We start from the raw sequence: 24,542 nt of genomic DNA on the forward strand, positions 1-24,542 counted from the left end.
TCAAATTGTGAAATCTGCTGCTCGATTAGAAAATCTACAGCAGAATGTAGCAGCGCCCTCTTGCGCTGTGCATTGTGCCATTCACTCTGATTTTACAGTGCAGGACAAACTCCTGGTGCTAAAAAATCAGCACGAGCAGTGTGACTTACCTCACTCGGATGGTCACAAAACTCTGTGGACCACGGTAGAGGATTTTTGCCACTTCGCCGCGTTCCGTGTAGCAGCACTCTGCAAACTTCACCCAGGCCTAATCTTAGGGTGGCAAATGGAAAAACAACATGGTGATGCATGAATTAACCTCAGCCACTGGCAGTTGCTCAGGGCCACGTCCCAATCCATTGTTCTTTTGCCTACCATGGCACTTCAGTTTTGACCCAGCCATATGCCAATCAGCCTTGACCCTGCTCCTTACGGGTACAGCCCGGCCTGAACTGCCAGACCAAATCCTCCCTGAACTGGAACACAGGCAACATAAGTCCGGTTTCTCCCTAGTTAGGGTTCTTCAGCCAGGCATAGCTTGGTTCCAGTATCACAGTGAGCTCAGGACCCACGTCTGGCCATACCCGGTGCAGTTAGGGCTGCAAACACCAAACACGGCAACATGATGGATGGAATGCTTGAACTGATCTCAGCCACTGGCGATCACGCAGGGCCACATCCCAATCCATAATTTTTTTTTTAGTGCTATGACTCCAGTGATCTTGTGCTTGCGTTTTTCCTGGCACCCAGGTGGAGCCAGAGCCTGCTAGTGACACTGGAGAGCTATGAAAGGTTTCCCGATCAAGTCTGAGCCCTAGGGACATTAAACAGGAGACATATCTGTAAGTAGCTAGAGTATCCACCAGGACAATCATTACTGAGGGTAATATTTTTATTTATTTATTTATCAATAAGACTATCATCAGTAAGAGACTTCCCTGCAATGAAGCTGCTTTTCAACTGAGAATGGGGGGTGTCTGTGGGTGGGTGGGTGTGGGTGTGTCTGCATCATCTTCGAGTACAACCAGCCACAGTGTCCATGTCTGAGTTTTCCTTTTGATTTGCCAAGCTCATTAGCACACCAGTCTGGTACCTGCAACTGTTAATTGTCATTACGTAATGAGAACTGTTAAGAAATTGTGTGCTTCTTGCCCCTTTTCCTTGCTGGTGTGTGCATTACAAAATACAAAGAAGTGGTGGATGGACTGCTTGAATTAATCTCAGCAGCTGGTAATTACTCTGGACCACATCCCAGTCATCTCTATTTTTATCTTCAGTCCACCTCTGTTTGGACCCATCCATGTGCAGATCAGTTTTGATCTTTCTCCAGTAGGTCAGTCTAACCCAAACTCCCAGGACAGATTCCGCCTGAACTGGAAGACAAGCATCCTAGGACTGCTTTGGCCCTTATTAGTGTTCATCAGTCGGGTACAGCTGGGTTCCGGTGGCCCAGTGTGCTTGGGATCCATCCTTTACCTGGAAGGCTTATATCTGAGGCGTCCTCAATGAAAGAGAAACTTAAGCCCTTTGGAACACAAGTCCAAACTTCTTAATTCTATGAGGGTGAAGACTTTTATATTGGGTAGCCTCACCTTAAGTATGACCAATGCAACGTTCTTGGGTAGTCTTATCCAAACCATTAGAATGATAGCTTAATCCACCACTGTTAGTCACCCGAATCACAGTAAGGACCCTTTCTCTGAACTCATCCTAGATGGTCTTGACACTTCAAAACTAACACTGAAATGCAGACTGAAATAGAAAGATATGACCAAGACAATATCCAAGCCCATCTTGTCACTCATGTAGATCACCAAAATGCATGTTACATAAGTTCACAGCAAGTACAACACTCATGCAACCAACCATTCCCCATTCTGTGTAGTATCAGTTCAGTAGCGCACTTCACACCAAAGAATGGAGTCTGAAACTCTATATAAAGGAAACCGCACTATACTATAAACCACAACAAAGCGAAATGCTCTATAATTCAGTAATATATAGCGGTGTAACAACTATTACACAATATATTTATTGTGAAGTACTGTACAGTGCAACAATGTTATTCAGCTCAATTCCGTTTAATGCAAATCACAGTACAATGCAACAATATCATGCAGTACAGCAGTACCATAGAATACACCAATCTAAGCAGTGCACTACAGTATAATGTAATGTGGTATAGTACACCAACCTTGCATTTTTTGCTTTGGCTATTATTTTTCTTAAATCATTACCTGTCAGGTATCAGCATACAGGATTGGTGTAATCGGTTTTCTTCCACCCATCTGTTCACATCAGCACCTATTATTTCAGCCATATATCTGTCCATTTACTCATCCATCCAGTCATTGATACGGTCTCACATTGACCCATTCCCTAAACACACATACAGACTTACCAACCAATGAAGTTCTTTCGCTCATAAAATATTCAGGCCTGTTCCTTTTGCCAATGTTTGTTTATATGGAAAGATGACCTCACTAAAGTAAAGTTCATTTTAGGTCAGCCTATACTTATCATTGACTATATTCTGAACTAACATTAATTATCGTGGAAGAGTAACAGAATATGAGTTCAAGAGATCTGTGATTCTCAAATGTTTCACAGACGTCTTCAGTTTCATTGGAAAGATTATTTATCTGGCAAACTCTTTAGAAGAAAATTCTTCAGTTCATGCTCCTAATTGCTTCAAAAGTTTTCTCCATGGAATACCAGTAACCCACACTTTCATCAAGAGGGTATACTGATACATTGGCACAGGAGATTCATTAGAGACTGCAACATGTTTGCTGGTGCTCATGTCCATTTAGAAGTCTGCATTTCTCTGGTGCTCATGCGCAGCAAAGTGTCACTTGCAGCTCAGTCAGTGTCTGTATCTCCATGGCAGGTCAGAGGGTTGTTCCATGGTCTGTTTGAGAGCCAACCAGAAAGGGTGGAGGGCAGACTGCAGGAGAAAGTAGAAGAGGGAGGATGTCGATTTAAGATCTGCTTGTGTCTGAAAGACACTTTTCTCCTGAAAGCGATTTGACTAAACTTAAATCTATTCTTATCCTAGACCTTTGCCCGTAGAGCATATATGGGATGTGAAGGGCGTGTTTTTTTTTCAGTTGTATGCAATACCATACTTTTGCTATGGCCCCGAAATCTTTACGCCAACTTTGTAAAGGGGGGTGGTGTTGAGGTCCCGCAGCTTCCTTATTTCTCATAAATGATTGCACATGAGCTCTATTCAGCAGTGAATAAGGATCAATGGTGTCCCTTATTTGGGAACATTAAAGACGGGGTTACTTGATCTCGGACTGTGATCCAGCTCCCTCATTGGTCCCAGAATCTGCTCAAAGGAATTCCTTTCGACCAAGAAATCCTGTCACACAAAGGTGTGACAGACACACTTCTCTTGAGATTCAGCACACACATCGCCACCTTCAAGTGCAACATAATCACCTCCAAGAGCGCAGGACTTAGTCTAAAAAACATATGTCGTATCTCATCGGTCTTTGTAATTCTCAGCAGTCCACCTGATTCAAAGTAATTTCTTGCAGCATTCGGAACAAACTGCTTTCTGTCTCGTTCCTACAGACAATAGGGCAACAATGTACTATTTGAATAAGCAGGGAAGAGCACATCCCTGACCTCTATCTCTTGAAGTGCAATCAATTTCGAAATAGTGCAGTGCAGGACGTTTACAGATCACAACAGTTTGCTTTTCAGGTGTACAGAATGCAGAATCAGACTTGCTTAGCAAAATGCTCCAGGAAAATTAAAACTGGGTTTTGCTCAGTGAAGTCTGCAAGACTTCCTCTGTGATTTAGGTTTTCTTCAAATAGACATTTTTGCAGATGCAGAAAACTATTTAAAAAAAAAAAAAAAAAGTCCCTGTCCTCACCTCAAGATACTATCAGCCAAGGATAAAGGGGAATGCCCATTCAAAAGACTGATCAGAAATGATTCTATATGCCTTTCCTCTGATACCACCTGATCCTGCCAGTCGCAATTAAGCTGATCTACAGCAGAATCTGGTTGATCTGAATAACTCCAAAATGGCTATGTTATTGGTGGTTCACTGGGCTGCCTCTGTCAGAACAACCATACAGGAAAGGTCTGTGTAAATTAAATCACCACGTCAAGTTGATGGTCTAGATCCTGTATCCTAAATATCAGTTGCTGAACTTAGCGGCTGAGCATCCCTCAACTCTAGCATAGTACACTTTTAGGTTAAGGAGATTCTTCATCTGGTATATTCAGAACAACTTTGATGCCTCACAGTGTCACGACGAGGAGGTAATCCTTTACCTTCTGCACTTACTGAGATCTGGGTTGCACGTCTCCTCAAATAAGATACATTTTGGAGCTATTACTGCTTACAGAAATTGTCCTTTACTTCATGCACTGTAGGCACTAAAGAGCGCTTGTGGTGCAAGATGGCATTCTGAATGTCGTTCCACATGAGAAGCCATGTTCTACCTAATGAACTTGAGATAGTCTTTTCTGAACTAAAAGGGCCTTGGTTTGTCATCTTTACAGCATCTAATTTGGAAGGATGCTTTTTCTAGCAGATATGACTCACAGAGAGATTCTGGCTCTTTGCTGCTATGAAACCTACATTTTGTTCCATACAAATAAGGTGCTGATGAGAACTTATCCAATTTTTCTTTCCAAAATAGTGTCAGACTTTCATGTCAATCAGACTATTTTGTCACCAGCATTTTTTCAAAATGCATCTTAGTGGAGACTTTCATTCAGACACTGGATGTAAAGAAAGCGTTAAGATTGTCCTGACAAAACTAAAAATCTCATACAGTCGGATCATTTGTGCTTTTATGAACCTGTTAGCACATGTCTATAATTAATGGGTGTATGACTTAAATGATGATTTCCTTTTTAGAAGAACATGGATTACTTGTAAGTAACCTTTCCTTCCTGCATCTGTCCCTTATAACATTTACCTCTCAAGACCACCCCAAGCAATTATGCAGAAATAAGCTCACAATCTTCCATTTCAACCCCAGTTGTTCGAATCTAATGGCCTATATCCTGAGTTCAGTCACAGAATGCATGATTTTATTCGCACATTAAAGAACTAGTTCTAGAAATACAACATGCTACAGAAAGCGGACAAGACATTCCAGAACTCGGTTACCTCTGAACTCCTTCATGCTCTGTCAGATCTGCTACATCTGGCAACCAAAAGGCTGCAACACAATTTATTTTATTGCACCTAGCAACATTGTCACAACACTTTTAATTAATTTAACTTGGAAATGGCAATAGTAAAGGATTTTGTGCATATTTCACTCTAGAAATGCTTGCTAAGTGTTCCTGCTATCCTGGCCTGTAAAATTATTGTACTAATGAGCTGGATTTTATTTCATTTTAAAAAGCCCTTGATTACCCAGAAACTGGCTAAGTACTAAAGGTCTCAGAGGCTTAAACTGTTTGAAACAGATAAATTTTGGGTTTTCAAAATGGAAGGATTGCAGTGGTGATTCAGTGAGCGGGTGCAAGTGGTCCAGACTTTGAATTTTATATAGGAAAAAACCTCAGCTCCTGAGCCGAGCCCACTAAATAATAGGGAAACTGGAAGAGGCAGGGTCTTTTGAAGTAAAGCTTTTGATGGTCTATAGTTCATGACAGAAATTGAATATAAAAATGCGCAAACTGATGTATAAAAAAGCAATGTTATGGTAAGATTATGCACATGAATTCTTTATAGTAGAATTTCCTGGTCTGACAACAAGAAATATTCAGAGTAACAGGTGATTCTATCCTTTTACTGATCCAAACCGTTTTGCTTTTTCTGTTACAACTGTTTAACAGCTCTTTGTCACTTGGTGAGGTACAACCAATTTGGAAAACAGCTATTATGAATCCATTTTTCCATTTGATCTAACAACTTTCTCACTACTGTTACAACCCTTTATAGAAATCAACCAAGCCTTGTACTTTTCCAGGTAGTCTTCCAGCCGCTTCACAGTTTAGAGCTTGTGGTACCTACCATTCTGCATGTTTGTATGGAGAATTATTGGTGAAGGTGATGTTGAGGAGGTGGTTCTTTTAAATCTTTTTATTGCCTTCAGTACCATCGATCACTCCATTTTCATTGCCATACTTCAGGAAATAAGGCCTTATTCGTAAAAGTGAATGTACTTATGTAGATTTAAAACTAACATTAAAAGAAAAAATATTTTTCTTTTCTTGTTCTGGTTGGTGTGTGTTTAACTAGAGGCTGACGCTTTACCTCTTAATGTGTTAGGTATGGGATATTATTTGTGGCGCAAGTTTGACTAGGGAGAGTGTACCCCATTCCTTCTGATTTGAAAACGTCATTCTTCCCTTTTGGATAGAGGATTCCTTTTTTGAAGACCACCATTTGGTGTTTTGTTTGATAGATTTAAAACTATACTCTTATATATTTGAGTAACTTCACTACTTTTGGCTACTTTCCATTGACAAATGTGAAATTTTGCAAAAGTGTATGTCTGCCCTCACTAATTTAGAAGTGTAAAACTACTACTTGTATCTTTTCGCATGTCATTGGAGGTCTCTGCCACCAGGCGGAGATCTCCCTATGGTAAAGTATAGGAAAACGTTTATTACATTTAAAAAAATATATATACTAAACCTAAACTAATTTAAAATATGTTTAGAAGTCTGGAAGTGGTGGCCATGTGAGACGGCCCTAAGCTGCTCTGTATCCGACACTAGAGCCATAACCGCATGGCTAAAGGAATATGCTCCCGGGGCTGCTCTTAGCACCTGGAGTGCCCTTGGCAAGCTGGGAGTGCTTGGCCAAAGCAAACGCAATTGAGCAGAAGCAGGGAGACAGCAGCAGCTGCTGTGGCTATTATGCGACTTAGAGCCCTTTATTGTTTTGCTCAGCGGTCAGAGGGTCTGCTACCGAGGAACAGTAGTGGTTGCGATGGGGCCGAAAACATTTGGTCCAAGTGTGGGCAGTTCAAGAATCAGGGAAGCTGGTAACCATAAGAATGCCACAATGACGACCCCAGACGGTGCCAATGGGGCAGTGGAGCCGGAAGACAGAGCGTCCGCTGGGGGGCTTCAAGTGGGAGACTCTATGAGAAGTGGGACCGGACACATCCTTTCCCCTGGTTTCCGGTCCTACTATTGCAGCACTGTTTTGGAAACCAGGAGGGGAAGTGAGGCAGGTGAGCAAAGAGAAGCCTGCTGTTTGATCTTAGAAGTGGGATCAGCCAGAGCCATCGGCTAGTGAAGAACACCAACGGACTGGAAGTGCTGCAGAAAGATGTCCTCTGGCACAGCCTACACCATTGCTGGAGGTAAATTATTCTATTTTTCCCCTGGCTTTAAACATTGCTCAGCAGGACACTGACAAGGACAAGGACTCCTGCTCTTCAGAAAATTACTCAGAACATAGTTGTTCGAACAGTGACCCTCCTACCCCCCCCCCCCCCTCCACCCCCTAAGCGCCTTGAGACTTGAGACCCTCACAGGTGAGTAGCGCGCTTTATAAATTCTTTGATTGATTGATTGACTGACATTGGTGCTGATATAAGCATAGTTGGTGGCTTGCAAAAGGTGAGCCAAGATGCCCAGATGCAAGAGGAGGTGGTTTGGGGTGTGTCCAACATGCAGCATGGAAAAGAAAAATGTGTTCTACAGTGCGTGGGATTCCCCCCTGGCCAAAGAGGTGAACAAAACGCATAAGCCCCATAAGATCCACAAGCCTCAAAAGCAACCACCAACCTTTGAGGCCATCTATCAATGCAATATGGCACACAGGGCCAAGATCTGGTCTGATACCTGCAGAGCCTGTGCGGCGACTAGAAAATTGCAATGAAAGGTTCAAAAGGTGGCCAAAACATGCTCCGTTATAGCAGTTAGGATATCTAATCTGGAAATTAGGGCCACTGCCTTGGAGATGGATGTCGCTGTGACCCATGGCAGACAGAGGCTCCCAAAGCTCACCTAATCAATATTCATTGGTAATTGGAAGACTATGGAAATCAATAGACTTTAAACAATCTTCGAGTTCTGGGGGTGGTAGAGGAAAAAGAAGGAGACGGTGCAAGACTGTTTCTGAACAACTTGTTCTCAAAGGCTTTTCTGGAGCTGGAGAGGTGTAGCTGTGGTCAAGAGATCCAAAGAGCACACATCTTCCCCCTAACCAGGAAGCAGGCTAACCAGGACACAGACAAATCTAGGGCTATACAGGTCTATATTGGGAAATGTGTCCAAAGACAATCAATATTTAAAAAAGCACTGCCAGATTTGAAACGCAAGGTAGCCAGATGTTCTTTCTTTGTGAGGCCAGACTATTGTCACGGAGCAGTTGAAAGACTCTGGAGACCTAAACAGCTGATCAATCCTTTCACGGATAAGGGGGTGCAAGTATTTTCGGTGAATACAGCCAAGCTCAAAATCATCTGGGATAATAAGGCACAGGTGTTCACATGCCTTAGTGAATCAGAATTGATGTGCCTAGACTGGTCTGATCTAGTGAGACCTGTAACTTGGACCATTGAGTGATATGACAGTGACTCATGCTTTCTTTTCAAGGTGTACTTTTCTTTTCTTCTGGGGGGAGAGTGGAGATTTGTGGGGTGGTCATTGGGTACAGTTGGGGTATGCAGAGTTGGGAATGGTGGGTTGTGGGCTTTGGAGGGGGGCGGCCAGGGAAGGGGGGGTCTCTTAGAAAAAAGGGGGAGCAAAGGCAGGAAGGGCGGATGAGTGGTCTGGCTCAGGCTTTCAGCAATCACTTTGACATTTAGGGAAAAATAAGATGGTGCAATATGTGGTGGCAAAGGGCAAGGGGTGGAGTTTATTCTTATGCGGGGACCTATTGTGACGCTAAATGATGCAGACTAGTAAAAATGCTTATGTTTTGTGAATGTGTGTGTGCTTAACAACAAACTCAAGATGCCAGATATTATTTGTGAACAGTAAACTCATGTTCCTTGGGGGGAAAAGGGACCTGCTGCAGGCCAAGGGATATTCTCTCTTTGCTTGTGCACCACAAAGTTCTAGCTAGGAGTAATATTGGCTTGGTGAAGCATACGTTTGTGGATAAATCTGGTATATGGGTGATAGCTGAATGTCAGGTTGTGGGGACTAACTTTACCCTATGTTCCATCTACGCCTCCAATTTAGACAATGCAGAGGTTCTGGGGAAGAGCTGATGGTGGAAAATGGCCTTGTGGCCAATCCCCTTGTTGTGTGAGGTGATTTCAATCTTCATTTGCAAGTGGGCATCAATAATAGACTAAGGCCCTCATTGCAACCCTGGCGGTCCGAGACCGCCAGGGATGTTTTGGCTGAAGCACCGCCAACAGGCTGGCGGTGCATCAGAGGGGATTACGACCACGGGGTAGCACTGCGGTCGCGCCAGCGGTTTCCCGCCACATTTGCCCCGGCGGTGATAATCCGCCAGGGCAGCGCTGCTTGCAGCGCTGCCCAGGGGATTACGAGTCCCCCTACCGCCAGCCTTTTCCTGGCGGTTTGAACCGCCAGGAAAAGGCTGGCGGTAAGGGGAGTCGCGGGGCCCCTGGGGACCCCTGCACTGCCCATGCCACTGGCATGCGCAGTGCAGGGGCCCCCTGACAAGGCCCCGTGCAGCTTTTCACTGTCTGCATAGCAGACAGTGAAAAGCCCGACGGGTGCTACTGCACCCGTCGCACGGCCGCAACACCGCCAGCTCCATTTGGAGCCGGCTCCCATGTTGCGGCCCACATCCCCGCCGGGCGGTTGCGACTTGGCGGGCGGCAATGTTGTACTAACCCCCTAGATGTGAAATATCTAGGGAGGAAACCACTGCTAGAATTTTATCAAGTATTTTTTCCTTAGTTGGCTACAGACCTGTTAGAAACGTTTCTTGGGGATCGAAGAGAGAGGACTCCATCAGCCTCTTAGTGGGGCACCAACATTGTGGTTTTCAGAAAGAATTAGTAGAAACGAAGCAAACATGGGTCATATAGGCTGATATCCTTAATGCTTGCGCTACAGTGTACTCAAAGATGTTCGTGACACATATGGGTAGGGCCATGGCCAAAATGGCCTCATCCTGGCAACATGGATTCATACTTGGGCGTGTGACCACGGAACATATCATACAGGCTATTGCACTTTTTCACATTGCGGCGGTGGGCAAGAACCTTTTGGCCATGATCCTCCTCAAACGTAGAAAAGGCATTTGACTAGGTTTCCTGGGGCAGATGTTAGATGTAAAGGGTTTGGACCTGGTCTTTTCAAAGCTGTAAGGGTTCTGTATCACAGTGCTACTGCCCAACTTCAAATTATGGGAACAGAATAGGTAAGAATTGAAATAACTAGAGGGACCAGGCAGGTCCACAGAATACTCAACTGCTAGAGAACCCATCCATCAAACCAGTAAGGGTGAACGTTTTTTAGCATATGCAGACATCGCATTGCTAACAGCTGAGCCCTGAAAGGCACTGACTGGAGTGGAAAGAGTGGCTGAGAGGTTCGGGGCAATCTCAGGTTACCATTTTAATAAATATTCCCACTAATTTTGACTTGGGAGGCAGTCACAGGATGGAAAGTGCAAAGTATCTAGGAGTCCAAATTCGGCCTGTGTGGGTACTATTCCTAAGATAAAGTATGACCCTATCCTGGGGAAAGCCAGTCAAGATTTAAGGCAGATTAATGGCTTACATCTCCCCATAGCTGGTAGATGTAATGTGCTGAAAATGATTATTCTACCAAAGTTGTTATAGCTGTTTAGAGCCATAACTTTGGAATTGGAATCAGTTTGGCTCAAGAAACTAGTTGCCATTTGGGCAACCTTTATATGCCAATATAGGAAGATGCAGCGACATTTGAGTTATCTAGTCCTTCCTAGAGACAGAGGGGCTGGGCAGTCCCCAACTTTGTTATACTATTGGGCCTCACTCCAGCAACATAAGGGAGGCTTCATCAGGGTTGGAGGACACTAGTCCTTCAAGGTCAAAGCTTGTAACTATCTATGAACTGTCTCTGGAGAAAGATGCAAGGGATTGCTTCCTAAAGCATATTGTATATGGTTATTATAAAAAGGGGAGATGATTTAAATCAGCCTTTAAGATTAACAGCTAAAGAGTAAATAGGAGTCACAAAGTACAACAGCTATACTCCTCGGGGCAATCTCCTATCTTTCCTTCATTCTTCCATGACCGGGTTTGTCATTCATGGGAGCAATCTTGGTTGATCGGCTGGATGATCTATATACAAGTGATCTAGACCAGGGCTTCAGATTGGGAGGGAAAACCTTCTTTAAATACCTGCAGATCAGGTACTTTTATATCAGATCTCTGGAGTGACCTATTGTCTTTTGAAAGAATTCCCCCCTCCTGGTAATAATCATGCAGCGGAAAACCAAATCGGGCACGTTTATAGAATGTTGAATGATTTGGCACTTTATGATTTAGACATTCAAGGGTGGGGGCCGGTTGGGGATGCGGGGTGTAGCTATCTAGGCCTCCGGCAAGGTTGGTATGAAGGTTTTGCTCACTGCAAGGTTGAAGCCAGCACCAAACAACTATATTTAACCTCTGTTATACTTCTGCTAAGCTGTTTAGCTGGAGGGAAAGAGCTGACGGTGAACGCCCCCGCTGTGGGGAGGCCCCGCAGATATGGCCCATATGATATATGAGTGTGGAAAGCTGCAAGTGTTGAAAGAAGGTATCGAGGCCTTCCTGCAGGAGGCACTTAAAGAAAACGTCGATATTACCCCCTCATTGATGCTGTTTGGCCTTGATTATCGTTTATCAGGGGACATGGGGAAGATTTACTTCATGTTTTTTATTCATGGCCTTAGCACGACAGCTCATAGCAGCAGCATGGGAAAATGTTGAGCCCCCAACATTACAGCAATGTTTTTCTCGCTTACTGAGCATGTATAATCTGGATAAAACACTTTACAATTGTAGAGGAAAGGCAGTTAGGAAACCGGGGCTCTGAACTGGACGCTGATGTCAAACTGATAGAAGACAGACTCGGATTTCGAGACGGGCTGGCACCAGAAGGATAAGGGCCTCGGCCAGATCGATCCAAATGTGTATTTGAATAACGGGAATCATCATGGGATAAACTGTCTTCTCTTGAACCGACTGGTAGGGTCCTGCCAGTGGAGCTGCGATTACCGCGCAATCTATTAACCGTCGGTTCATGAGATTAACCATCGGTTGTTAAGTATCAATAGGTGGAGCCACTTTCTCTGCAATGAGTTGAATGTTACACGTGACGCAGATAGGAGAGCAATACCACTGCTACGAATAAGCTCACAACTAGCGTTGCTTTACCTGGGCTGAAGGGGCTCCTCAGCCCCAAAAGGTGTGATGGATGTTGTTTGGATGGAGATTAATTTTGCCAGCGTTCACTGCCTTATTGAGGCAGAATTAACAATGTAAGGTATTCTCTCTCCTCTTCCTTATCTATTATTTATTCATTTATGTCTCATCCCTGTGATCATGATTTAGAATGTGAATTGGTAGAGCTTTGAACGGATGTGATTACAGGCATAATATTTAATTGTGGGGAAAGCGTTGTATTGCCGACATGAAATGTATAGGTCCTAACTGCGAGGATTGTTTTTTCTCTTTTTCATTACTTAGATTAATTGTTCTGTGATTTACTCCTCTCTAAATAATTATTTAAAAAAAGATTAAATGTAGAACAAAATAAAATGTTACAACATTAGCGACTTAATTTGGATTAAGTATTTCATTATTTTGAACAAATTAAATGAAACATATTTTTGATAAAATTATCAACCCACCGAAAGCATAACATTTCTACTTCTTATGTAGTAAATATTATTTGTGTAGAATAACCTCAAATATTAATTGCATTCATTTTTAAGTTAAAAAAAAAGCTTATTAACAATTTAGCCATGTGTGTTGCTGGAGTGCAAATACTACAGTTTTGGGTGTGTTTCGCTGTAATAACTAATGAAGTGCGATTTCTGAATAGCAATGAGTTTTGTCGGTGGGTGCATGCCCTTCCCTAAATCCCTCTTTAACCCTCCCTAAACTTCTCCTTAACCCTCCCTAATCCCCTCTTTACTTCTTCCTTAACCCCTGAAGTTAGTAGTTAGTATTCCCCATTTTTCAGTCATTCCCCTGTCCTTCCAATATTTATCATAAGAACGTGTACCTTTGTGTGCCAGGGTCTCCACATTAGGAGCAGAGATCTCTGCACATAAAAGATAGCAGATGCTGTGGCATTGGCCTCTGTGTGCAGGTTAGTCAGCAGCGTTTTGTAGTTACTAATACAATTGTAGTACTAATAAACATACTACAAAATGTAGTCTGTGAAAAACCACCGTAGTACTTAGTGAGTAAAGTCTTCTCCGACATAGAGGAATACATTGTTATCCTTCCTTCTTTAAAAATCAGACCCTAGAAATCTCATCTGTTCGTTTAGCATTGTGTACGTTTGACTCTATGCATGCTGGCGACACCCAGCTGCTCTTCACACTTACCCCCATAAGCCTCCTGAGGCATTAGCTCCATCACACCAGACTGATCCTACAATTTACTGGACCGTCATCTGGTGATGGATGTCCTCTACCTTTCTAAAGCTTAATCCATCAAACATTCTGATCACCTGGAATAACCAGGACAAATGGAATACATGGTCCCCGTGCTGAGGCAATCAAAAGTCACCTACAAGCTTGGTATTCTTAATGAGACGGACATAGCCGTGGAGGCTCAAGTAAGTGTCTGGCATCTTCCTTTGGCAGATTCAACAGCTAAAAAAGATTTGGACTTTTGTTGACTTGATCGTCTCTCTGGAGCCAGTGCCATGATACTCTCTGGTCTTAACAATGGTAATCTATTCAAGACAGGTCATACTGATAAGGCTACACATGGTTTTGTATGTGTCAGCAAGATGTGCTACCAGTACCAGGAAAGGGGAGTCTATCCCCCGAATGTTTGATTTATTTGCATTGACTACCTATCAGACTGTATCGCTTGTTATTGTCCCATGGGCAGTCCATCAATATGTCATATGACAGACGAATTTGCACTTAATAGGTCACAGCAACTTATGATTTACCAACCTAATGTTTCGGCGGATTCTTAGCACCAAGAAGAGTAAAGTTCGGTGATAATGTTTTTCTGTGGCTGCATCAAAAATGTACCTTACCTTGGATCTATTTGCTCTTTCATCTTCACCACCAGCTTTTTCACAGAAAATTCAAGATCCTGGATTTTAACTGGTAATTGGGCCCTGGCTGCTTTGCTTGTTTTTCCCATTCGCTATGCTTATAATTTTACCTACCAGGAAATTACTGTAAATGTTAAGCTATTTAAAAAAAAAAAAAAAAGGTAACCCGCTGTAGAATGGGGTTACTATAGGCAATCTTTGCAAAGGTTACCAGTAATTGTTCCGGTATTCCATATCTTCCCCATGATTCAGCCAATGGCTGACAGTTGAGAAGTATTAGTATACAGATTCACATTTCAACACTTACAAAGCTAAGAACACTTTAAAGTGGTGTGATAATTGTACACACTTTTTTTTTTTTTTTTTACAGCCCAAGTGGTTGTTTGTCATTCTGGTACTCCATGATATGATGTCTATATTGGGCAGATTTTTCTCTTTGGAATAAATACATTTCCAAAAGTGTCGAATTCTAAACTATTACTGATGACAGTTTGGCACACATTATACATGAAACATGTATTTCTGATGGATACAACTATCTGTGGATTCCTCACCTAATGAATACTCCCATGGCGCCAGCATTCGATGGAAATCTTCTTACTAGTCTCTGCACGTCGACGAGGACGTCACTCTAGCCCACGCGACGCCGTCTGACGTCATACAGGCAATAAGAGGTCCTCGACGACGTGCGGACGTCAGTTCCCTTTTTTCCGTGCATTCGAAACGGTTATCTTCGAGGGAGCAACTGTTACTTTTTTGGGTTACAGTGTATTTTTGCTGCGTAGTCTTTCGCTGTGGTAATAATGTCGCAGAGAAAGTCTGGATTTAAGCCTTGTCGTGAGTGTGGAGGCAAGATGTCGGTGACGGATCCTCATTCCGATTGCCTTTGGTGTTTGAGCTCCGACCACGACGTCTCGACTTGTGATTCATGCCAGCACATGAATCCAAAGGCCCTCAAGGAACGTGAGGCGAAGCTGTTTATGGCTAAATCGAAGGAGAAGCATCACAAGAAGTCTTCTTCTCCAAGACATCGGCGTCATCGAGACTCCCGGCGCCGTAGAGAATCTCGGCGTCATTCGAAGGAGACTCGTTCCAGGTCTTCGGATCGGCGCCGAAGGACATGGGAGATCAGTCCCACGGTTACGCCGCATCCTTCGACGCCGTTGCCCTCTCCGGCGTCTCCGACTTCACCTGGACAGGCGTCGGTGATTGAGGTATTGGAGCCTCAGGTGTTTTCTCCGGCGCAGACGCCGAGGCCGGCGTCGGGGTCGCCTCCGAGACAGGCACCTCAGTATCCGGCTTTTCCCACACCTGGAGCCGATAGTTCCGCATTCTTGAATGCGATGTATGCCATCTTCCAACAGATGGCTCCAGGGGGTGCTCCGGCTGGGCCTTTGGCCTTTTCTTTGGGTGATCCTGCGCCTCTTCGGCCGGCACCCTTTATGCCCTTTCTCCCTTTTGGGAACGTGGGCTCGGCGCCAGTGTCGGTGCCGGTGGCCGCTCCGGTGGCTTCAGAAGGATTGGCCCCGGGGATTTCCATCCCGTCGACGTCGAAGTCGGGATTTCGGCCTGTGCCCTGGTGGGTCCATCTGCTTCAGCTGCTCTTTTGTCGGCGCCGAAGTTACCTGTGGCGCCGGACGCGGCGTCGGTGGCTTCTGAAGATCGGCGCCGATCTTCGACTTCGGCGGAGGCATTGTCGACTCCGCGTATTGAACAGCGACTTCATTCCAGGAGACGTGCTCTCCGTGTATTAGAAGAGCAGGAGTACCAACGAGCCCTGGAGGAAGGAGAGCTAGAGGACTCGGGTGATGGGCTGCGTGGACTGGAGTCGGCCAGTGGGCTGGACACTTCCCCTGAGTGGGATCTTTCGTCCCCGGGGGAGTATACTGAGGAGGCTGCTTCCTTTCATGCAGTGGTACGGAAGGCAGCTAGTTTTTTGGACCTGCCTTTGCCGGTGGTGGAGGCTAAACAAAACCTTTTAACAGAGGTGCTACATCCGGCCTCAGCTGCGGCGGAGCCTCTGTTGCCATTTAATGACGCTCTGCTGGATCCGGTGATAGAGGTGTGGAAGAGGCCGGCATCTTCCCCAGCAGTTCACAGAGCCGTGGCCAGGAGGTATCGGGTGGCTCCGACGGACCCTGGGTTTCTATCTAGGCACCCTACGCCGGAGAGCTTGGTGGTGCAGGCCTCCTGTTCAGCCAAGTCAGCGCCTGGTTCTTTCCCGACGGTGCCTGGGGACAGAGATTCAAAGAAGCTAGAGGCACAGTCGAAGAAATTTTTTTCGTCCTGCAGTCTGGCGTTAAAAGCCACCAATGCAACCTGTATCCTGGGGAGGTATATTCATGCTCTGATGGATGACATTTCCTCATCGTTTACAGAGCTTCCCCAGGGTCTTTTGGATCTTGTCTCAAATGCCCAGGCTGCTGCGACCCAGATTATCCAGACGGGACTGGATACCACCGACTCGGTAGCCAGAGCAATGGGCACAACTGTGGTGGCAAGGAGACAGGCCTGGCTCCGTAACTCAGGCTTTTCTGCAGATGTACAGTCCACATTGTTGGATCTCCCGTTTGATGGGGACAAACTGTTTGGAGCCAAGGCTGATTCGGCCTTGGAACGTTTTAAGGAAAGCAGGGCCACGGCTAAGTCGTTAGGGCTCCAAGCTCCTTCTTCCACGGCCTCTACCAGATTTTTCAGGAGGTTTCGTGGATTTGGGCGTGGCTCTTCCTCCTCTTCCTTTCGGGGAAGATATCAGCAACCTGCCTCTTCCCATCCCTATAGATCTTTCAGGGGGAGAGGTAGGGTCCGCACCAGAGGAGCCTCTCAGCAGCACTCTGCCTCTTCCTCATCCTCTGGCGGGGTGCAGCAGGGGAAGCAGCCTTAGGCTTCCACCATTTCCCACTCACTCCTCTCCTGTAGGGGGAAGATTACAGCATTTTCTCACCAAATGGAAGACTGTTACAACATAACTTGGGTTCTCAGTATTGTGGGAAAAGGCTACACCCTTCCCTTTCGGGAGTTCCCGCCCCTCATCCCGCCCCGCCCTTCTTATTGTTCAGAAGAACACCTCCTGTTGCTAGAACAGGAGGTACAAGCCCTCCTTTCCAAGGGCGCGGTGGAGTTGGTTCCAGAGCAGGAAAGGGGTCGAGGATGTTACTCAAGGTATTTCCTGATTCCCAAGAAGGATGGTCGTTTGAGACCAATTCTGGACCTGAGGATCTTGAATTGGTTCCTCAAGCAGGAAAAATTCAAGATGCTGACCCTAGCACAGGTGCTTTTGGCGTTGAACAAGGAAGACTGGATGGTGTCTGTCGACTTGCAGGATGCTTACTTTCATATCCCGATACTCAAGTCACACAGGAAGTATCTCCGGTTTGTGGTGGGATCGCAACACTATCAGTTTGCGGTCCTTCCGTTTGGTCTTACTTCAGCACCTCGAGTCTTCACGAAGGTGATGTCGGTGGTTGCGGCAGAACTCAGAAGGAAGGGGATAGCAGTATTCCCTTACTTAGACGACTGGTTGATCAAAGCCAAGTCCCCGGAGCTTGTGTCGCATCATCTGCAGTCAACAACCCAGTTGTTGTTCGACCTGGGTTTTTCAGTGAACGAGCCCAAATCTCACCTAGAGCCCTCTCAGCGCCTCCTGTTCATAGGGGCAGTACTGGATACAACATTGGGTCGGGCCTTTCCTCCGCCTCAGCGGATTCAAGATATTCAGGATTTGGTTCCAATGTTTCGAAATGGAGCGGTAGTTCCAGTCCTCAAGGTCCTTCGTCTGCTCGGTCTGTTTGCCTCCTGCATTCTGTTGGTCACGCATGCTCGCTGGCACATGAGTGCTCTTCAGTGGTGCCTCCGAAGGCAGTGGTCTCAACACAAAGGGGATCTAGAGAGTACTGTCAAGATCTCCAGAGATGCTGCTGTGGATTTGAAGTGGTGGATTGCAAGCAACAATCTTTCACAAGGAAAGCCGTTCCAGCAGTCACCACCAGTGGCCACAGTCATAACGGATGCTTCCACTCTAGGGTGGGGAGCTCATCTGGGGGATCTGGAGATCAAAGGTCTTTGGTCTCCAGAGGAACAGATGTTTCACATCAATCTGTTAGAGTTACGGGCTGTACGTCTGGCTCTCAAGGCCTTCCTCCCTTCCCTTCGTGGTCAGTCGGTACAGGTCCTAACGGACAATACTACCACGATGTGGTACATAAACAAGCAGGGAGGAGTGGGGTCGTACCTTCTCTGCAGAGAAGCTCTTCGACTATGGTCCTGGGCAAAGGACCATCAGATTTGCTTGATAGCAAACCATCTGGCCGGAGTCTTGAACGTGCGTGCGGACAGTCTCAGTCGCCAATTCTCGGCAGACCACGAGTGGCGTCTCCATCCAGATCAAGTCCGTTTAATCTTCCAGAGATGGGGGTTTCCTCGGGTAGATCTGTTTGCCACTCGAGAGAACGCGCATTGTCCGTTATTCTGCAGCCTCCAGTATCCGATGCAGGGAGCGTTGGGGGACGCGTTTCAAATAACCTGGTGCGGCCAGTTGCTTTACGCGTTTCCTCCCATACCCTTGATTCCTCGAGTATTGAGGAAGATTCGCCAGGACCGGGCTCTAGTCATCCTAATAGCTCCGGATTGGCCAAGGAGGATATGGTACTCCGACCTTCTCCAACTCTCAATGTGCCCTCCGCTCCATCTCCCTTTCAGGGCAGACCTCCTCTCGCAGTCGCAGGGGCAGGTTCTACACCCCAACCTCCAGAGTCTGCACCTACATGCCTGGAGATTGAACGGGGCAACCTGAGTTCCTTCTCTCTCCCGCCTGAGGTAGTGGATGTTATATTAGCGGCCAGGCGACACTCCACTAAATCTATCTACGCTAATAGATGGTCTAAATTTGTTGCGTGGTGTGGAGAGAGGCAGATTGATCCTTTGCATGCTCATCTATCGGACGTTTTGTCTTTTGCTCTGTCTCTAGCGCAGAAAGGTTGTGCAGTGGCTACCATTAAGGGTTATTTATCGGCCTTGTCAGCCTTCATATGTCTTCCAGACCAACCATCTTTATTTAAGTCCCCTATTGTTATCAGATTCCTGAAAGGTCTTCTAAATAAATATCCTCCAAAGCCATTCGTTATGCCGCAATGGGATTTGTCCTTGGTCCTGACTTTCCTTATGGGGTCCCCTTTTGAACCTATGCATTCTTGCCCCTTAAGGTATTTGTTTTTAAAAACAGTCTTCCTGATAGCTACAACATCAGCAAGGAGAGTGAGTGAGTTGCAGGCCTTATCAGTAAAGCCCCCTTATACAACTTTTTATGGGGATAAGGTGGTGTTGAGGACCAAGGCTGCTTTCCTCCCGAAGGTTGTTTCCCCCTTCCATTTGGCTCAGGCAATTACTTTGTCCACGTTCTATCCTCCGCCTCATCCTTCCAAAGAGGAAGAAAGACTGCACCGTCTGGACCCAAAGAGAGCGTTGAGCTTCTTTATTGATAGAACAAAGGATTTCAGGCTGGAGGATCAGCTGTTTATTGGATACGTGGGCAAGAGGAGAGGAAAGGCAGTCCACAAGAGAACACTATCCAGGTGGGTTGTTCTTTGCATTAAAATCTGTTACTCCTTGGCAAAGAAGGATCCTCCTGAGGGCATTAGAGCTCATTCCAAAGAGCTAAGTCGGCCACTTCGGCCTTGGCCAGGGGTGTTCCTGTGGTTGACATCTGCAAGGCCGCAACTTGGTCGTCCCTTCACACTTTTGCAAAACATTACTGTTTGGATTCTGAGGTTAGAAGGGACGGCCATTTTGCACGGTCAGTGCTGCAGGATTTCTTGGTTTGACCATTTAGGCACCCACCGCCGGGCGTGGTACTGCTTTGGGACTCTATTCATTAGGTGAGGAATCCACAGGTAGTTGTATCCATCAGAAGAACGAGTTACTTACCTTCGGTAACGACTTTTCTGGTGGATACATTAGCTACCTGTGGATTCCTCACGGTCCCACCCGCCTCCCCGTTGCCTTTCTGGTCTTTCCAAGTAATCCTTGAGTGCGCTCCTCTTGGTCTTTGAGGGTGCAATAGATGTTGTATATAATATATTTATATATATGTATATATCTTTGTGTATATACTTGATGTGTGTATATATTTAAAAAAAAAAAAAAAAAGAGTTATATATATATATATATATAAAAGATTTACAGTTATTCATGCAATGTTGTGTATTTTTACAATATAATGGGATGTTGCCTTGCTCTTTCATTGCATTGCCTGGTTGTTCTCATGCACGTAAAAAATGATTGGTACTGACGTCCGCACGTCGTCGAGGACCTCTTATTGCCTGTATGACGTCAGACGGCGTCGCGTGGGCTAGAGTGACGTCCTCGTCGACGTGCAGAGACTAGTAAGAAGATTTCCGTCGAATGCTGGTGCCATGGGAGTATTCATTAGGTGAGGAATCCACAGGTAGCTAATGTATCCGCCAGAAAAGTCGTTACCGAAGGTAAGTAACTCGTTCTTATGTACTGAGACGATAATAATGATTCTTGTGTTATGGATTTGTTTCAGAAAATGTATAATTAATAAATGACTATAGAGTGATATGAATGAATTGCATATAAAACTAAGTCTGCACTTAGTAGAACTACGTACCTGAAATTGTCCAGATTAGGTCATAACTCCATCTAGAAGTTCAAAACGTTGACAGCGTTGACGTGTTTTTTTTTCCTTACTGTATCCACATGCAGAAGGATGTGCATTGAAACATTATTGAATGTAATATGTATTGTAATTCTGTCATAATAAGTTGCTGGTTTCTTTTAACACGAGAAAACTTTCCTCTTACTGTTGATGGTTCCCCCATTCTTTCTCCCTGAAACTCAGTAAGCCTATTCGTTTCATAAGTGTCGTTGTTTCATGTGTGCTGAGATTTGTACTGTCACATGCAATGCCATTAGGGCAAATGGGAAGTATTATTCATTTAGGGGATGGTATTAGGTATTGTTGCATTTTATTCTGTACTGTAATTTGTGAACCTCTGCATCTTTTAGCTCTCCTGTGAACTTTGTGTATTTGTGTGTTTTGCTACAAATGAGGGCTCATTTTGGAGGTGAGCTAGAGTAGGCTACCTGAATCTTAAGAGAGCACACCTATGCTAGTCTGCCGTATGCGTGAGACTTGAATAATATTGACATTTCTCTTGAGGCAAAACTTTTTGTCGGAGCTCTTGCTGCATTTAGCTATTGATTTTTTTCATTTAACCGAGCTACATCCTAATTACGTATGCATGAGATTATTTAACTGATTAACCACATTTTTGCCACTGGTTATGACCTTAAATGTTAAGACTTTCTGGCTTTTAAATTGTATATGACTTAAGACGGTTAATTTGATTGAATATGTGACTTGATTTATTGTCACTCCAAATCTATTCAGGGGCACACTTTTTCATATATTCTTGAGGACAGCCTCCCCCTCCTCCCCCGATTTTAGATGACCTGATTAATCTTTAGATTATCTGATACAATTGCTTCATCAGTTTTATTTTGAAAGTTTAGTTCTAAATATAATGTTTAACTTATTCCAATTTCTGTTTTTATATTGTAGGTTAACATGGCATCCAATCCTATCCTAGATACTTGGTATGGGGCCAGAGACTGGGCACTGGAACACATAGAGAATGAGGAGGGCTGGATAACAAGACAGGACTACGAAGAAAAAGGAGGCCAGTACCTTAAAGAACACAGTGCTTCCAATGTCTATGTCCCAATCACCATCCCGAAACCAGTACTGCGGCCAGCATCCGTGGCATCGGGGGAAGCTTCTGCTGTCAATAAAGCAGCAGTGTCTTCTGCTAGCAATATCTCTGAACAAACGTAGCAAACATTCAGACATCTAAAAGCAATCATGACTTCTACGAGCAACGCGTCCAAGCCAGTGTACAAGATGCAGGAGAGTGCACTGCACACACTAATCGGACTGCCTTCTGTGGTAGAATGGTAGAAATGGAAGTAGAATGCACTGTGCTCTGGACAAGGAACCCTTCTGCTCCAAACTGGTGGAGGCAGAAGCTGTTGTAGGGTCCTGCAGTTTAAGAGCTTCCTAATTTCTCTTACTGGAAAATGTAAATACCAGTTATGTTGGATTGTTAAAATTAGAAGTATCCTGTGAGAAACAAGGGTTGTGACCAGATAGTACCTATGTTCAAGGCACATTCCGATTGTCAGTTACAATCCGCTTAAAACTGTATTTGGTAAGCCTGTGTAAAAACTGGCCATGCCGCTTGCAGGATATTGTTCCAAGTTTGTCTCTATATGATTGAAATGCCCATTTCATGAATAGCAGTCATAGACATTGTTAGTGACTCCTCAATCACACACCCTCGCTTTGAGGTAATCTTTGTCGTGAGAAGTAGCTGTGCGCTCTATAAATGGCATTATTATTATTAAATACATTTGTCATGTGTGGTTGACTACGTACAACATGCATTTTCAATGCAGTGGGTTTCACGTTTGCTTGAGTTAGAGCAATTAGCGTTGTAAATTCGTAACTGGACTTTTCTTGCCACATAAATTGAAAACGAAAAGTAAAACAGTTGACATAACCGAGCCGATTCAAAGCCGTGAGAGTTATTGGCTCCCTGCGTGAATGTCTATAAAGTATTGTGGCTGGGGTGAAAGGCAAACCGAAACCAGAGGAGGGGCATTTGCACGCTGTAACAGGAGGAAGTGTGACATAGTGTGATGGCCAACAAAAATGTTCAGTTGGTGAAATCGACTGGGAAGGAACTCAGCACACAAAGGAGGGACATTTCACAAAATGTACCAATAAATATGAAGCTCTTAAGCCAAGCACAACAAAGAATGAATAGCAAGAGTGGGTGTGGTCAAAAGCCCACAGACCGATTACAACAGGCCAAAGCACTTGCACGCTCAACCCTAAAAACTTTGAGGGACTCTTGAAACACTATCTAAGCTCATTAACCCAGTAAATAAATACATTACCCCAATGTATTGTTTTTATGGATGAGTCTCTTATAGACTTGGGTTCCTCTGATGAATCCTCTTATAAACCTGGCCTCGAATTTTCCAGAGCTACCTGGAAATCAGCTGACTGGTCTCACTCCGCATCTGCTAACTCAAATGACTTTGGTCACATTCTATAGATTCAAAAGTCAAACTGTCTTCATCATTACATTTTTGGGGGGTTGGGTTCAGAGGCAATATTGCTTGAGTGTAATGCCAACATGACAATTTCCTTCAAGGCGAAAGGAGTATTCAATTTTTTTTTTTTATATATAAAGTTATGTTCGGTGGCATGTGTAGCTGCAGATACACATGCTGTGCATAGTCCGCCGTCTGGTGTTGGGTCGGAGTGTTACAAGTTGTTTTTCTTCGAAGAAGTCTTTTCGAGTCACGAGACCGAGGGACTCCTCCCACTTCGGTTCCATTGCGCATGGGCGTCGACTCCATCTTAGATTGTTTTTTTTCCGCCATCGGGTTCGGACGTGTTCCTTTTCGCTCCGTGTTTCGGGTTGGAAAGTTAGTCAGAATCAACGGAAAATTTGCCGGTATTGTTTCGTTCGGTATCGGGATAGTTAGGGCAAATCGACACCGAGCCTTAAAGAGCTCCGGTAACCCTTCGGGGTATTTTCGATCCCCCGTCGGGGCCTGGTCGGCCCGACCGCGTGCAACATCGAGACTGATGGAACGGACCCCGTTCCGATTCTGTCCTAAATGCCACAGTAAATATCCTTATACAGACCAACATTTGGTCTGTAACTTGTGCCTGTCCCCCGAGCACAAGGAAGAGTCGTGTGAGGCCTGTCGCGCGTTTCGGTCGAGAAAAACGCTCAGGGACCGAAGAGCCAGGAGGTTGCAGATGGCTTCCACGCCGACAGGACAACAAGGGTTCGATGAGGAGGAAGAAGAAGAAACTTTCTCCATCCGTGAATCGGATTCCGAAGAATTCGACGTCGACGAGCAACCAACCGTGAGTAAGACGTCGAAAGAAAGATCACACGAAAAAACAGACAAAGCCCAGGGGACGCCACTGCCAACAGGCCATGGCATAACCCATAAAGTAGGTGACCGTCCATCGGCACCGAAAAAGGGCGAGCTGGTGCCGAAGTCGTCCGACTCAGGTCGAGACACTGGCACGCAACACTCTCGGGACCGAGAGAGTGGTGCAGAAAGGGCTCGACACCGAGATAGCGGCACCGAAGCTGCTCGGCACAGAGACAGCGGCACCGAAGCTGCTCGGCACAGAGACAGCGGCACCGAAGCTGCTCGGCACAGAGACAGCGGCACCGAAGATGGTCGGCACAGAGACAGCGGCACCGAAGATGGTCGGCACCGAGAGGCCAAGACACCGAAAAAGAGAAAGATCTCGTTGGAGCCGAAAACAACTAAAGACACGGTTTCGGTGCCAAAACACCCGG

General features: G+C 45.2%; 1 protein-coding gene across 1 annotated transcript in view; it reads left to right on the top strand.

The window, feature by feature from the left end:
- Window positions 1–22,710, top strand: part of ACTR5 (actin related protein 5) — a 156,210-nt gene extending 133,500 nt beyond the window's left edge. The window contains exon 9 of the mRNA XM_069243778.1: window positions 21,710–22,710. Coding sequence (XP_069099879.1) covers window positions 21,710–21,982 — 273 coding nt within the window. The 3' untranslated portion in view covers window positions 21,983–22,710. The remainder of the gene's footprint in view (window positions 1–21,709) is intronic.
- Window positions 22,711–24,542: the final 1,832 nt, after the last annotated feature.

Source organism: Pleurodeles waltl, chromosome 7 (genome assembly GCF_031143425.1).
Source record: "Pleurodeles waltl isolate 20211129_DDA chromosome 7, aPleWal1.hap1.20221129, whole genome shotgun sequence".
Taxonomy (NCBI): Eukaryota; Metazoa; Chordata; class Amphibia; order Caudata; family Salamandridae; genus Pleurodeles; species Pleurodeles waltl.